The sequence below is a fragment of the Oryctolagus cuniculus genome, chromosome 21 (genome assembly GCF_051225735.1).
Source record: "Oryctolagus cuniculus isolate XC-2025 breed Fujian yellow rabbit chromosome 21, ASM5122573v1, whole genome shotgun sequence".
Taxonomy (NCBI): Eukaryota; Metazoa; Chordata; class Mammalia; order Lagomorpha; family Leporidae; genus Oryctolagus; species Oryctolagus cuniculus.
In genome coordinates this window covers 14,821,007-14,833,904 of record NC_142887.1, presented here as the reverse complement: position 1 = coordinate 14,833,904, position 12,898 = coordinate 14,821,007, and the positions used below count along the sequence as shown (strand labels likewise).

Here is a 12,898-nt window from a genome sequence, read left to right as displayed (position 1 = left end):
TGAGCGCACCCGTTCTCTTCCAGGTGTTTTCCAAAGTGGGAATGGTGAGGAGCTGCTCCGTCTCCAGGAAGAAGAGCAAAACAGGTACTGCCGGTGACTCAATCTGGGCGGGGCTGGGAGGCCGGCTTTCGCTAGAGGCCCACCTGCCCGCCTGACTCTAGGCCCTTCTTGGTCTGTTGTGGATGGGCGTGGAGCAGTGCTGTGCAATGGGCTGGGAACGCTGACCCCGCTCTGTAGCACCGCTGTGCTCTGGGCAGTCCTTGGGAAACAGCACGAGATGACCAGCCTCAGGAGTCCCCACTTCCCTTCCCGAGGAGAGATTCCAGATACAGACCTGGAACGTTCCACGAGCCATTAGCCACCCACCTCCCTGGCCAGTGAGTGCCGGGGAGAGACAGCCCTCAGCCTGGGGTATTGTCCTGGGGTCTCTTGCCCCTGCTGGCTTCTTGCAGAGAACGAGCGGGGAGGGCCCTTGACCGTGCAGTTCTCAGCCTGAGTCCCTTCCTTGCGGCAGAGTTGGTGGGAACCTGAGCACCTGCTCCAGGCGAAGTGCTGGTCCGCACGGTGATGCCTGCTGCCGGTGGGGGGGGGGGGTCCCTCAGATAACCCCTGGGCCTGCCCGGCAGTGAACACATTAGTGCAGTGCCTGCTGCGGGGGAGGGTGTCCTCAGATAACCCCTGGGCCTGCCCGGCAGTGAGCATGTTAGTGCAGTGCCTGCCGTGGGGGTGCTCACGGGCTGCTTGGATGCCTGAGCTGGTGGCAGCAGCGCCGTAAGGTGCACGTGTAGTGGGGCTCTGCTGGGACCGGAGCCTGGCACAGGGGTCTTCACATCAGGGTGGGGGAACAGGCTCTACAGAGGGAGGTGCCTGGAGGGGCACAGCCGCTGGGTTCAGGACTCCACTGGAGTGCAGAAGGCACCTGCGCTGTCCAGGCCACAGGGTTGCTGGCCAGAGGTCTCACCCTAGGGAGCCCACCCCTGCCCGTTGGGAGCTCTGTCCATGCCGTAGAAACAGTCATCTGGTCTCCCCAGGTCGCCACAACTCTTCACATGTACACCCCTTCTCAGGAGAGCCTGAGCACCGGCTGTCCCTCACGGGTGGGGAGATCTAGACCAAGTGGCCACTCAGGAAGCAGAGACGCGCTCAGCTGGGAACGCTGGAGACGCTCGGAACGCAGGGGCCGAGGGGTGGGCCACTCCATGGCACCATGGGATGTCCCGGCCACAGGTCACGTGGCAGGAGTGCCCTTCCCCTGCCAAACCGGAAGGCTCATGGGCAGGAAGTGGCACGGCCAGAGTTCAGCAGAGACTTGGAGCCACAGAAGAGCCAGCAGGAGCCGAGGCTGTGTTGAACATGGCCATGGCGGCGGGGTGGAGCAGGAACCAGCATTGCAGCCCCGCCTCCTCTGCCCTCCAGGCTGTGGCCAATCCCACAGGCAACCTCGAGGCTGGGAGCCCCGCTGCTGCCTTCTGTCGGGAGGGGCAGCCTCTCTGGGCAGAGGGAGGAGCAGGGGGTGACTTGGAGATGAACTTGACTTTCCTATGGTTGCCTTTCCCATAATCTTAATGCACTTTAAGCACCAGACCTGCCCAGCACCACTAACCCTCCACCTCCCGTCCTGGTGGGAGGTTTTGGGTATCTGCGCAGAGAACGCTTGCTGTCGGAACCCCGGCTGCTCGCTACCTAGAAAGAGGGCGCTGGGTCGGGGGAATCACGCAGTCGCCTTCCCCGTGCAGGCGTCCTGGCTGACGCATGGTCAGCAGTGCCTGGGCGGACGCAGCCTGGGCACCTCTGCCTTCCCTGCGCTTGGGCGTCGTGTGCTTTACGTGCGCAAGCAGGGCACTGCCCCGGAGAGGTCGTGCTGCTGTCACAGCAGTGGTCATCCCGTTGCTTCCCGCTCCCTCCCAAAGGCGGAATTCTATTAGGAAGTTAATTGGCATGTCAATCATCTATTAATTAATCGGCAGCGGGGCCTCAGGTGGCAGCCGTCTAACCTGGCGGCTGATTCGTCAGGATGACGAGTACTCGTGGCCAGCCGGGAGCGGGGTCTTTTGGGGAATGAAGATGGGCGTGAAAAGAAGCGGGAGTCAGGCAGGGCGCCCGCCGGGGTCCCGCCGGAGCCCGCTCCCCAGGGCCTGTGCCTGCCAGCCCACCGCACGGGTGCACTTTGCCTCTGTCTTGCAGGAGAGTTGCTTTCCATGGGCTTTGGGTTTGTGGAGTACCGGAAGCCGGAGCAGGCCGACAGAGCCCTCAAGCAGCTTCAGGTAAAGCGGGCTTCTCCCCGGCAGCCCCTGCGGCCAGCGGCCCACGTGTTCCTGCGCCAGTTCCTCTGGCCAGTTCCCTAGGGGCTGTGGTTCCCCACTGAAGTGAAGACCCGTTCTCAGCCCTCCGTGGCCACTCCTGGTCATGCATTCCTTCCCCGGCAGTGGTTTGAGGGCCTGGTTTGTGCTACATGTGGGGGAGACCACTCGCTCGTCCCCTCCTGGTGGGGCACACAGGCCGTGGACCACTGAAGCCATACAGGCTTGCAAGACCAGGCCGTGAGCTTGGGGGGGTGCTGCCTCAGACTGTGGGGTCAGCGTACAGGTCTCCGAGGAGCTGACAGGGAGCCGACCCTGGATTAGCAAGAAGTCAGCTACCCAGGGATTTGGAGGGGAAACCATCTAGGGGTTGGGAGCAGCACGTGCAAAGGGCCTGAGGCAGGGCCTGTACGGTAGGAATGAGCTTGGTCTGAGCAGCAGATCTCAGACGGGAGACGCAGCCTGGAAGGGGCGGTCGGGGTACGAGGTGGTTCAGTGAGGTCTCGGGAACCGGACCTCACAGACCATTTCAAGGACTGGGGTGCGTGCTCAGGTGGCGAGGGCTCTGAGCACACGGGGGAAGATCCGACCCATGCTTCCGGACAGCTGCTGTGACTGCCGCATGGAGAGTACCTGGGGAGGGGGGCAGGGGAGACCGCTCAGACACCCGGGCCGGGGTGCAGGTCGGGGCAGTGCAGGAGGAGAGAAGGGAGCTGAGCCGACGGCTGTTTGGAAGTAGGCGCAGCAGTGTCCTCAGACAGAGGAGGAGGTGCCGGGCCAGATGGGGACCCAGCCCCCTGGAGGGATCGGCACCGCCCCAAGCAGCCAACCTCGGCCTGAGAGGGTGGGCTCGCTGCCTTCACGGACGCCCCGCGTCCCAGGGCACGAGGCAGTGCTGTCGCCACTGGACGTCCAGCGTCCTTGCTAGATGACGTGTAGTCTCTTCATCCAGGTTTGGTTCTGCCGATGCGGAGGGCCCTTCCCTTCTGAGTCGCTGCGTGTGCGCACGCGTGCACGTTCTCACAAGGAACGGCTCGTGCGCAGCCCAGCGCTGCATTTGATGGGAGACGCAGGGGAGGTTCAAGGCTGGTTGTCCTAAAACGCCAGTTTTGCCATCAGGAACTGGCATTAGAACCAGCCTTGGGTGCAACCACACTGCACTTTGATGGCTTTAAAGAGCAGACAAACTGCACTGAACTCCGCAGGCCAGCACTAAGGGGCTCCCCTTCCTGAAAATGTTTCTAAATGGCGGGGAAGTATGTGTCCCTGGGATGCACGGCGGTCAAGGCCTGCGCGTGGCTCAAGGGAACATTCTAGGGCGGGGTCTCTGACAAGCAGCTGCCGCCTGGCTCTCAGCCGTGCTGTTCCCAATTCCAGCCTGCCCCTCTGCCTGCCCACCTGGGGAGCCCTGGTGGGGGTGGGGTGCAGGTGAGGGTGGGGTGTGAGCTGTGATGTCTTCTCTCTTAGGGTCACGTCGTGGATGGCCACAAACTGGAAGTGCGGATCTCAGAACGGGCCACTAGGTAAGTCTCCAGTGGCCGCCTCTTTGACGCGACTGATGCTTTCTGTTCTTATTCACTTAGAAAGGAGAGTAAAGATCCTCCATTCACCTGTTGGCTCCCCGAGAGCCCCCAGCAGCCGTAACTGAGCCACCCTGAAGCCAGCAGCTGCAAACTCGCTCCAGTCTCCCATGTGGGCGGCAGGGTTGCACCTGCTCGAGCCATCACCACTGCCTCCCAGGTGTGCTGTATCGGGAGCAGAGCCAAGACCCAAACCCAGGCCTCTGACGGGATGCAGGCGTCCCAGGCGGCGTTTTAACCAGTGCCAATGCCAGGCACCCACCCTGCTCCATTCTGTCCTTGGTGCTGGCTGCCCCAGAAGGTGGCTCACAGCCTCCCTCACCGTTGAGGACTCTTGCTAATTAAGGCGACTAATTAAGGTTGCCAACCCCAGCACCCGTTTCTCTGATGAACTGGGACAATGTTAGTCCTTTGGGTACCTGTTTAATACGCTTTTTTTTTTTTGAAAAGGAGTAAGTACAAGAAAAGCGAGCAGATAATACTCATGTCAGTGAAAGAAAGAAACCAAGAAACCAAGGAAGAGCTGGCAAGGTGCTGGTGCATGGGACAGACCCCAGAGGCTGTGAAACCTAGACAGCTTACTTTGAGGCTTGCTTCTTCTCCGAGCCGGACAGCAGGGCCCTGAGTTGGCTTCCGGTTGATTCACAGGAGACACAGTGGGCACCCTGGGAGGAGGCAGAGCCGCTGGCCAGAGAGCAGCAGGGGGTTGGGGAATTTCCCTCGTCCGTCTCCACCTGCCTGTACCTCCACACTGCTCAGCCCATCACACGTGCCCGCTGTCTCCCTGGAGCCCTACCCAGGCCCCTCGGGCCGTTTCCATCTGTAGGCTCTGCTGCGTCGGCCTCAGTAAAAGAAGGCTTGGTCTGGAGCTCCAAGAGGCTGAACGGGGCGGAGGGAGCAGGGCCCAGGCTTGGAGCCCGTGCTGCGGGTTCTGACGTAGCAGCCACCCACGTGACCCGGGGCCTTCCACAGGGAGGCTGTGCGCCCCATACAGGCTCAGCCCCCAGTGCCTCTGGTCATCTTTCTTTTTTCTTTTCCTTTTTTTTTTTTTTTTTTACAGGCAGAGTGGACAGTGAGAGAGAAACAGAGAGAAAGGTCTTCCTTTGCCATTGGTTCACCCTCCAATGGTCGGCTGCCGGCCGGCGCACCGCGCTGATCCGAAGGCAGGAGCCAGGTGCTTCTCCTGGTCTCCCATGGGGTGCAGGGCCCAAGCGCTTGGGCCATCCTCCACTGCACTCCCGGGCCACAGCAGAGAGCTGGCCTGGAAGAGGGGCAACCGGGACAGAATCCGGCGCCCCAACCAGGACTAGAACCCGGTGTGCCGGCGCCGCAAGGCGGAGGATTAGCCTACTGAGCCGCGGTGCGCTGTCACCTAAGGAGCTCTGGAGGTCTCCCATTTCCTCATGTTCGTTCTTTCATCCAACAGAGCAGTCCTGGAAAGAGCTCTGTGCACTTGACTCTTTGGGCGCTGGGGACAGCGCGGCCTTGTGGAACGTACTCTCTAGGGCAGTGGGGGATGTGTCCCATGTCTGCTGTCCTGTGTGGCACCGTGGGGCACACAGAGTGGCCAGCACAACTGACTTGTGCAGTCTACTGGCACATTACAGAGTAGCCCAAAGCTTAAACGCTTCAAGTGACTGCGTCCATTATCCCACAGTCCCACGCGTCAGGAGCCCGGGGCTGCCCGGCTGAGTGGTTGCAGCTTAGCTTTAGAGGCTGCCGTCATGGTGGGGGCCTGGGCCACCGTCACCCAACGCTCTGCCAGAGCTGGGCACTGGGCTCACAGCGGCTGCACTGGCATGGCCACGCCAGGGGCCGGGTCCTCACCCCATGCCCCCTCCCTGCCAGGACTGCTCGGGTGTCTCCTGCAGGCAGCGGGTCTCCCCGGAGTGGGTGACCTGAGAGGGGGCAGGGGCGCAGCAGTGTGGCGTTGGCCAGGCCTCATGTTCCACACCGTCTGCATCCCGGTGTCACACAGGGTCCTGTCCCCCCTCCCACCGTATCTGGGCCGCACAGCTGCCCCGCTGCAGTGGGAGGGGTCAGACGAGGCATGCGTACCACGAAGCCGGCATCACTGGGCACAGCCTCACAGGCTGGCCTCCAGCCACCACCGGAGTGGATTTTTAGTTTTGTTTCATTTTAATTGCACTGTAACTGGCTGCGTGTACCCAGAGGCTGCCGTCTGGGGTAGCACCACCCTAGAGAGATGAGACAAGAAAGAGAAACGTGGTGATGTCCGCAATACCCTGGCAGACAGCAGTGAGTGCCAGGCGGGGGGGGGGGGGGGGGGGAGCTGGGGCGCAGCTGGGGCGCAGCCACGGGGATGCTGCTTCAGTGGGACAGTCAGGGACGGTCTCTGAGGAGGTGGCCAGGCGTGGGACTGCAGGGAGCCAGTCACAGCGAGAGGTGGTAGCGTCAACTGCTGCCGCTCACTGAATTGTGCCGTGCCAAGTCCCCTCTGTAAATCCCCGGTCATTTGCGTCGGCACTCTTATGACATCCATTCTACAGATGAGGAAACTGAGGCCCAGGAAGGCCAGGTGACTGGGCTTCCCAGGTCCTCAGTGTCCCGGTAGTCACACACAGCCTTGCCCCTCCCTGCCCTGCTTGGGTGCGGCGGACGGCTTCCTGGGCAAGCAGGGGCTGCATAGGGGTGGCCTTGACCCCAGGCTGAGTGTCCTCTCGCTGCCTGGGCCCTCTCCGTGATGCTCCGTGGGCGGTGAAGCGTCGCACGTGAGACCTTGCAGCACAGCTGGGGCCTTCTGTGTGTCTGCAGAGAGTACAGCGCGGGCTAGGTTCAGTGGTGGGAACCAGCCCCAACCTCATCAGGGCTCCTGTCTTTTTTAAAATTGTTATTTATTTATATGTTTGCGAGGCTGAGAGGCAGAGCTGTCATCTCCAGATGCCCATTATAGCCGGGGCGGGGCCAGGCCAAAGCCAGGAACCAGGAATTCCATCCAGGTCTCCTGCATGTGTGGCAGGGACCCAAGTACATGAGCCGGCACCCGTGACCTGCTGGGATGCACATTAGCAGGAAGCTGGAATCAGAAACAAAGCCAGGGGCCGGCACTGTGGCATAGTGGGCTAAGCCTCCGCCTGTGGTGCCGGCATCCCATATGGGAGCTGGTTCTAGTCCCGACCGCTCCACTTTGGATCCAGCTCTCTGCTGTGGCCTGGGAAAGCAGTAGAAGATGGCCCAAGTCCTTGCACTACACCCCCATAGGAGACCCAGAAGAAGCTCCTGGCTCCTGACTTCAGATTGGCTCAGCTCTGGGCGTTGTGGCCATCTGGGGAGTGAACCAGCGGGTGGAAGACCTCTCTCTGCCTCTGCCCCTCTGTAACTCTGCCTTTCAAATAAATGAAATCTCTTAAAAAAAAAAAAACAAGCCAGGATTTGAACCTGAGCCACTCTAATGTGCAGTGCGGATATCGGCAGCATCTTGCCGCTCGGCCGAGCGCCTGGGCCACTGCTCCTTTCTCACGTCCCAGGGGGCCCCTGGGTCCCTCGGTCAGGGCTGGGTGTGGCATTTGGTCGCCACAGATGTTTTGGGAGAAGGTGGCCGTGGCTCTCGTGCCCAAGGCGGGCGCTGCCTCCTCCTCCGGGGCACGATCTTGAACACGTCCCCCACACATCGGGCGGGAGCGGTGGCTGTGGGTGGGAAGCGGTGGGGTCCATGTGGGGCAGGGGCTGCTGCCACCCTCAGTGACCAGCGCCCTGTCCCTGCAGGCCAGCCCTGACCTCGGCTCGGAAGAAGCAGGTTCCCAGGAAGCAGACGACGTCCAAGATCCTGGTGCGGAACATCCCCTTCCAGGCTGACAGCCGGGAGATCCGCGAGCTCTTCAGGTGAGGCGCGCTGACCCGGGCGCCGCGTGCGGGCAGGGCCTGCGGGGAGGCGGCCGCGGTGCCGGGGTCGCCGTGGGACAGCTGGGCGGCCTGTCGGAGGCCGTCCTTTAGCCACCTTTGATTTCGCTCCGAGTCTGGGACACGGCTCCCCAGAGCACGGCATGGCAGCCGCCTCCTGCCCTCGGAGCGGGAGGAGAAGGGGCAGTGGGGGCGTCTCCATCCCCATCCGCAGCCCGGTGGGGGCTGAAACCCGGCTCTCAGCAGTTCCCCACCTGAGCAGCCTTGGGTCACCTGGTGGTGCGTGCAAACACGGGCTCCGCCCACGGAGTCCCTCGGTCTGGGGCGTTGCTCTTGGCTCAGAGTTGCCCTGAGGGTCCTGGCGTCCGCACAGGGTTGGGGACAGCTGGTCTCATTCGCGGTCTGAGGAGGGCCCCTCTGGGGACAGGGGAGTTGCTGCCTCCCGGGGCTGGGCAGGGGACCCAGACTCTGCCGGCCCCGCTGGGGGCCACTTAGGAACCCTGACATCAGCAGGACCGCGCCTCTCGGGTTTGGAGAGAGACCCTGGCAATCTCGTTTCTTGGGGGAGCTCTTTAGCAGCCCCCCCCCCCCCAGGGCTGCCGTCTGCGACCTCTGTTGGCACATTGCTGCGATACGTGGTTTTCCAGATGAGTCGGGCGGCCCCCAGGGCTGAGCCCGGTGTGAACAGAGGAGAGGAGCTGCTCGAAGCCGCTGTGCTCCCAGGCAGGTGCTGAGCAGGACGAGACCACCTGCCCTGCGAGCTAGCAGCGGCTGGGGGGGGAAGCCCCTGCAGCGCTGAGCACTGAGACCTGGCTGCGTCCGAGGCGCTCTGGGGCCGATGGCGCGCAGCTCACGCGTGGGGAACGTTCTAGATTCTCCCTTAGCCTTGTGCATTGAGCCTGCACCTGCTGGGTTCCAGCAGGATCAGCAGAGTTCCTGGCAGGCGTCTTCCAGACGGGGCCCGTGCGTCGGGGCGGAGAAGGGGCTGTCTGTGTGTGCCGCCTGCCCTCCGGCTCTCGCTGTGCAGTTTACGGAGGGGGAGGCCGGCTGGGGAACTTGCCTCGGGAAGCCTCGTCCTCCCGCCCCGTCTGTTCTGTCACACGCTGGCAACCCGTTCAAGAGCAGATGTGGTCAGCAGCAGCTGGCGCACAGACGCTGGGCCTGCGGTCTCGTCCAGGACCCCCGGTGTCCTGCCTAAGGGGAGGGCACCACCTGGGGGGCCGTGCACCGTCATCGCCGGAGGGGACCGGCCCTTAGCCTGCTGTGTGTGTCTGCTCGTTTGGACAACTGCCTTCCAACAAGATTCCCGTGTAAGAGCTGCTGATCAGGACAGGCTGGCTCAGGACGCCACGTGCTGGTCAGACAGCAACGCCCCTCAGCTCTGTCGCGTGGCTAGGACAGGCTTATCCCAGGAAACAGACTGCAAAGGCAGGGACAGGGCTTGTTTCGCGTCGTGTGTTTTATTTACTTGTAGAAGCGGGGTTAACACAGTTACCTGTGCCTCTTCTCCCTGCCGTCGTCCTGAGAGTTTTCACCCAGCCTTCTCCTCCAGGGCTCTGCCTTGCTTTTGTTGTTCGCTCCTGCTGGGGGCTTGAGGCCATTCCCCGTGGCGGGCAGCAGGGGTCGCTGTGAGCCTTCTCAGGAAGGGAGCTCTCAGCTAAGAAACCCCGCATGCACAGGATCTCAGACAAAGCCGCTGGCCAGCACAGGTCACCAGCCGGGGGCAGGTCACTGGTTTTTGGGACCCAGTCTGGTCCACACTGCCAGGTGGCCTCCATGGCCCTGAGTGTGCTGGGCTGGGCTCTGCGTGCCTTCCCACACAACCTCCCCTCCTGCAAGTGTACAACAGCCCCACAGGGAAAGGGTGCTGTGGTCCCACTTGGCACCCAAAGGAGACGGGACCCTGGGCCGGGGCCTCCCACCCAGGAGCACACAGCAGATCCCGGGTTGGGGTTTCCGTGACCTCTGTGGGTCATCTGTGTGGCCTGGAAACAGGCACACAGTTGTCACCTCCAGGCCAGGCAGATTCCGTCTGCCCCAGATCCTGCGGGCGCCCAGCAGTGTGCATCCACGCAAGGCCTCCGTGTTCGCCGTGTGTGAAATGGGGATGATTCTATGAACCTTCCTTTCAGCAGGTGCTAGAGAGGAATCCGTGCTAGCACGCGGCCGGCTCCCCAGAAGCAGGCAGGGGCGGGGATGGAGTGGTCACTCCCGTGTCGCCGGCACGGTCCGTTCCTGTGGGAGTGCTGTTAGGGGCCGGGGCAGGAAGATGGGCTCCAGTGCGCCCAGCGGTGAGAGAGAGGCTCGGGGGGCAGCGTCTCCCGCCGTGCAGTGCTCCGTGCGTGCCCTGGCCACTGTCTGAGAGCTCCTGTGGTCTTCTTTGTGGCAGAGGAAGCTGAGCTCCACGTTCATGGTCAAGGCCTGGTTGCTCTTCCTGCTCACACCCCTCCCCACCTCCCTGCCTTGTAGCTGACAGATCAGGGGCTTATTGTGCCTTCCTAGCTGCCAGAGGCAGGTGCCACTGACAGGCGGCTGAGGAGGGCGGCCATCGTGGCTGAGGCCTCAGGGGACTGGCTCCTGCCTGAGAGGAAGTGGCCCGTGGAGCCAGGACGGCGCGTGGGAGGGCCAGGCCAGCATCCCTTTTCCCAGTGGCTGTACCACTGACCTCTGACTCCTCAAGTCCCTCTGGTCACTGTGTCGTTTTACAGATGTAGAGACAGAGCCTGGAGAGACTGGGGCCTTTCCCAGTCCCGGTCACTGAGGCCGAGGCCACGTCAGCACTGGGCTCTCTCCTCCCTCGTGGCCCCCAGTCCCGGTCACCGAGGCGCGTCAGCACTGGGCTCTCTCCTCCCTCGTGGCCCCCAGTCCCGGTCACCGAGGCATGTCAGCACTGGGCTCTCTCCTCCCTCGTGGCCCCCAGTCCCGGTCACCGAGGCACGTCAGCACTGGGCTCTCTCCTCCCTCGTGGCCCCCAGTCCCGGTCACCGAGGCCACATCAGCCCTGGGCTCTCTCCTCCTTCGTGGTCCCCAGTCCCAGTCACCAAGGCCGAGGCCACGTCAGTGCTGGGCTGTCTCCTCCTTTGTGGCCCCCAGTCCCGGTCCCCAAGGCTGAGGCCACGTCAGCTCTGGGCTCTCTCCTCCTTCGTGGCCCCCAGGCTGCAGTCACCCCTGGGAAGCTGGCAGGCACACCTCACCCTGACACCATGCCTCCCCCACTCGCCACCCCCTTAGATCTAAGGATACTAATCAGCGGCCGGAAGCAAGCCCTGATGTGGTTGATTTGGGCCCGCGCCATGCTGGGAGCAGAGTGGGTGGCATAGACGGTTCCCCCTCTTCACGGTGCGTTGGGGCTCCCACAGAGCCCGGGTCTCTGACAGCGGCCTCGGCTGTGGCTCCCCACAGCAGCCCCTGGTGGCGTCCTCCCTGCCCCTCCCTGGCTGGCCCGGCGTCTGTGACAGCTCCGTGTGCCATCAAGGTGGTCAGGGGTGCCCACAGAGCAGTTGGCGCAAGGTCCGCAGCCTGGGAAGCCCCCACTTCTGGTCTGGCCGGGGGCGTGTTCTCAGCAGTACGTGACCGCCTTTGTGAGAGTTAAGCTTGGGCGCGGTGCCTGGCACAGAGCAGGCGGTTAGCACCACGGCAGTTCTTCTTTAAAACGAGGTTTTCTGCTCAGCGCCACCCCCTGGCCAGGGTAACTCAGCCTGTCCTGTCCCCTCTTCTCCCAGCTACCCTTGGGCTGCTGTCCAGGTGTGTCTTTTGAATGTCCTGAAGCCCTGCCCCCGGACCCCTGTCGGGGTCACTGCTCTGCCCACGCTGGCTCGGTGCCCAGGGGGGCTGCCGATGTCAGCCAGAGCACCCGGACCCACTGTACCAACCCTGACTCCAGGCCGTCCTAACCCAGGTGAGACGTGAGGCACAGAGAGGTTCAGGAGTCTGCCTGCAGCCACACAGCTCCTCTGTCACCCCGGAGCTCCAGCCCCTGCCCTGAAGGTCAGAGGAGATATACACACACGCACACACCTAAGGGTGGTGGCGGCTGCTTTCCTCCTTGGAGGCCGAGTCTCTCTTCACACAGAAGTGTGAGCCACCTGCTAGGGTGTGAGCGAGTGAGTTCACACCAAGTGTCCGGAAGCCTTCGTTACTGGCCTGCAGCCTGTGTCCCCAGCACGCCCATCTGTCCCTGTCCTCTGGCCGTGGCCGTGACTATGACTATGGAGGGAGGGCTGAGGTCAGCCTGCCCGCCCACCAGGCCTCTCCCGGCATGGGGTCACTTCCCGATTAGGTCCTGGTCGTGGGCAGTAGTTTCCAGAAGCTGTGAGCCCTTCCGCCTGCTGGGGAGACCCGCGGTTCACCTGGTGCCGGGGCCGGGGTGGGTGTGCTGCATGCAGCAGGTGGGTGTATGGAGAGAGAGAGACATTTGACAAGTTCTCCAAGGGTGGGTGAGGAGGGCAAGGCCGTCCCAGGTGTCGCCACCCCACACAGGGTGCCTCCTCCCTGGTCCAGGGGCCACCCAGCCCTGGGCCAAATCCAGCTGCCCCTGTGTTACTGAGCAGTCGGCCCTTTGTGGGAAAGTGTGCTGGCCCCTGGACTAAACACAGGCCCAGGTGGGCCGTCGGGGGAGCCCTGGAGACCTGGATTGCGACCAGGGGTCGTGGTTCCGGCGTGACATTGCAGTTCCACAAGGGCAGTGTTTTCGGGCCTGTTCTAGGACACGCAGGTGTCATGAAGCTCCGGTGAGGCCGGGCCGCGCTCAGTGTGCCGGTCTCGTCCCCTCTGCACCCCATTTCCATGTCCGGGGATCGCTGCTTTCCCTGCCTTGCCGAGGTTTGGAAGGAGGGAGTGAAGGCACTCATCCAAGCATTTAGCACGCACAGAGCTTCAAGCACTGAGCAAGCCTGGCTCCTTGCGCTCTCATTCCTCAGGGGTTCGCTCAGCTCTGCTGCGCCAGGTGCCTTGCTGCTCCCCGAGGAGGCAGCTGTGAACCCAGCAGGCAGGGTCCCTGCCTTGCAGCGGTCAGCCCTCTGATGTGGTGGGCTAGGAGCTCTGAAGAAGGTGGCGATCCCAGGAGCGGCAGGCGTGAGAGCCGCCAGGACACGGGCCACAGCTTAGAACAGACATTGATTCTTAGAGTTCCGGAAGCCAGAGCTCCAAGCTCCAGGT

The 12,898-nt window shown here is 62.9% G+C and overlaps 1 protein-coding gene across 1 annotated transcript in view; it reads left to right on the top strand.

Moving 5' to 3' along the window:
* The window catches only part of RBM19 (RNA binding motif protein 19), a 110,997-nt gene that overhangs the window by 32,682 nt on the left and 65,417 nt on the right, over positions 1-12,898 (top strand). Inside the window, exons 18-21 of the mRNA XM_070066254.2 lie at positions 24-84; positions 2,185-2,264; positions 3,768-3,823; positions 7,607-7,723. Coding sequence (XP_069922355.2) covers positions 24-84; positions 2,185-2,264; positions 3,768-3,823; positions 7,607-7,723 — 314 coding nt within the window. The remainder of the gene's footprint in view (positions 1-23; positions 85-2,184; positions 2,265-3,767; positions 3,824-7,606; positions 7,724-12,898) is intronic.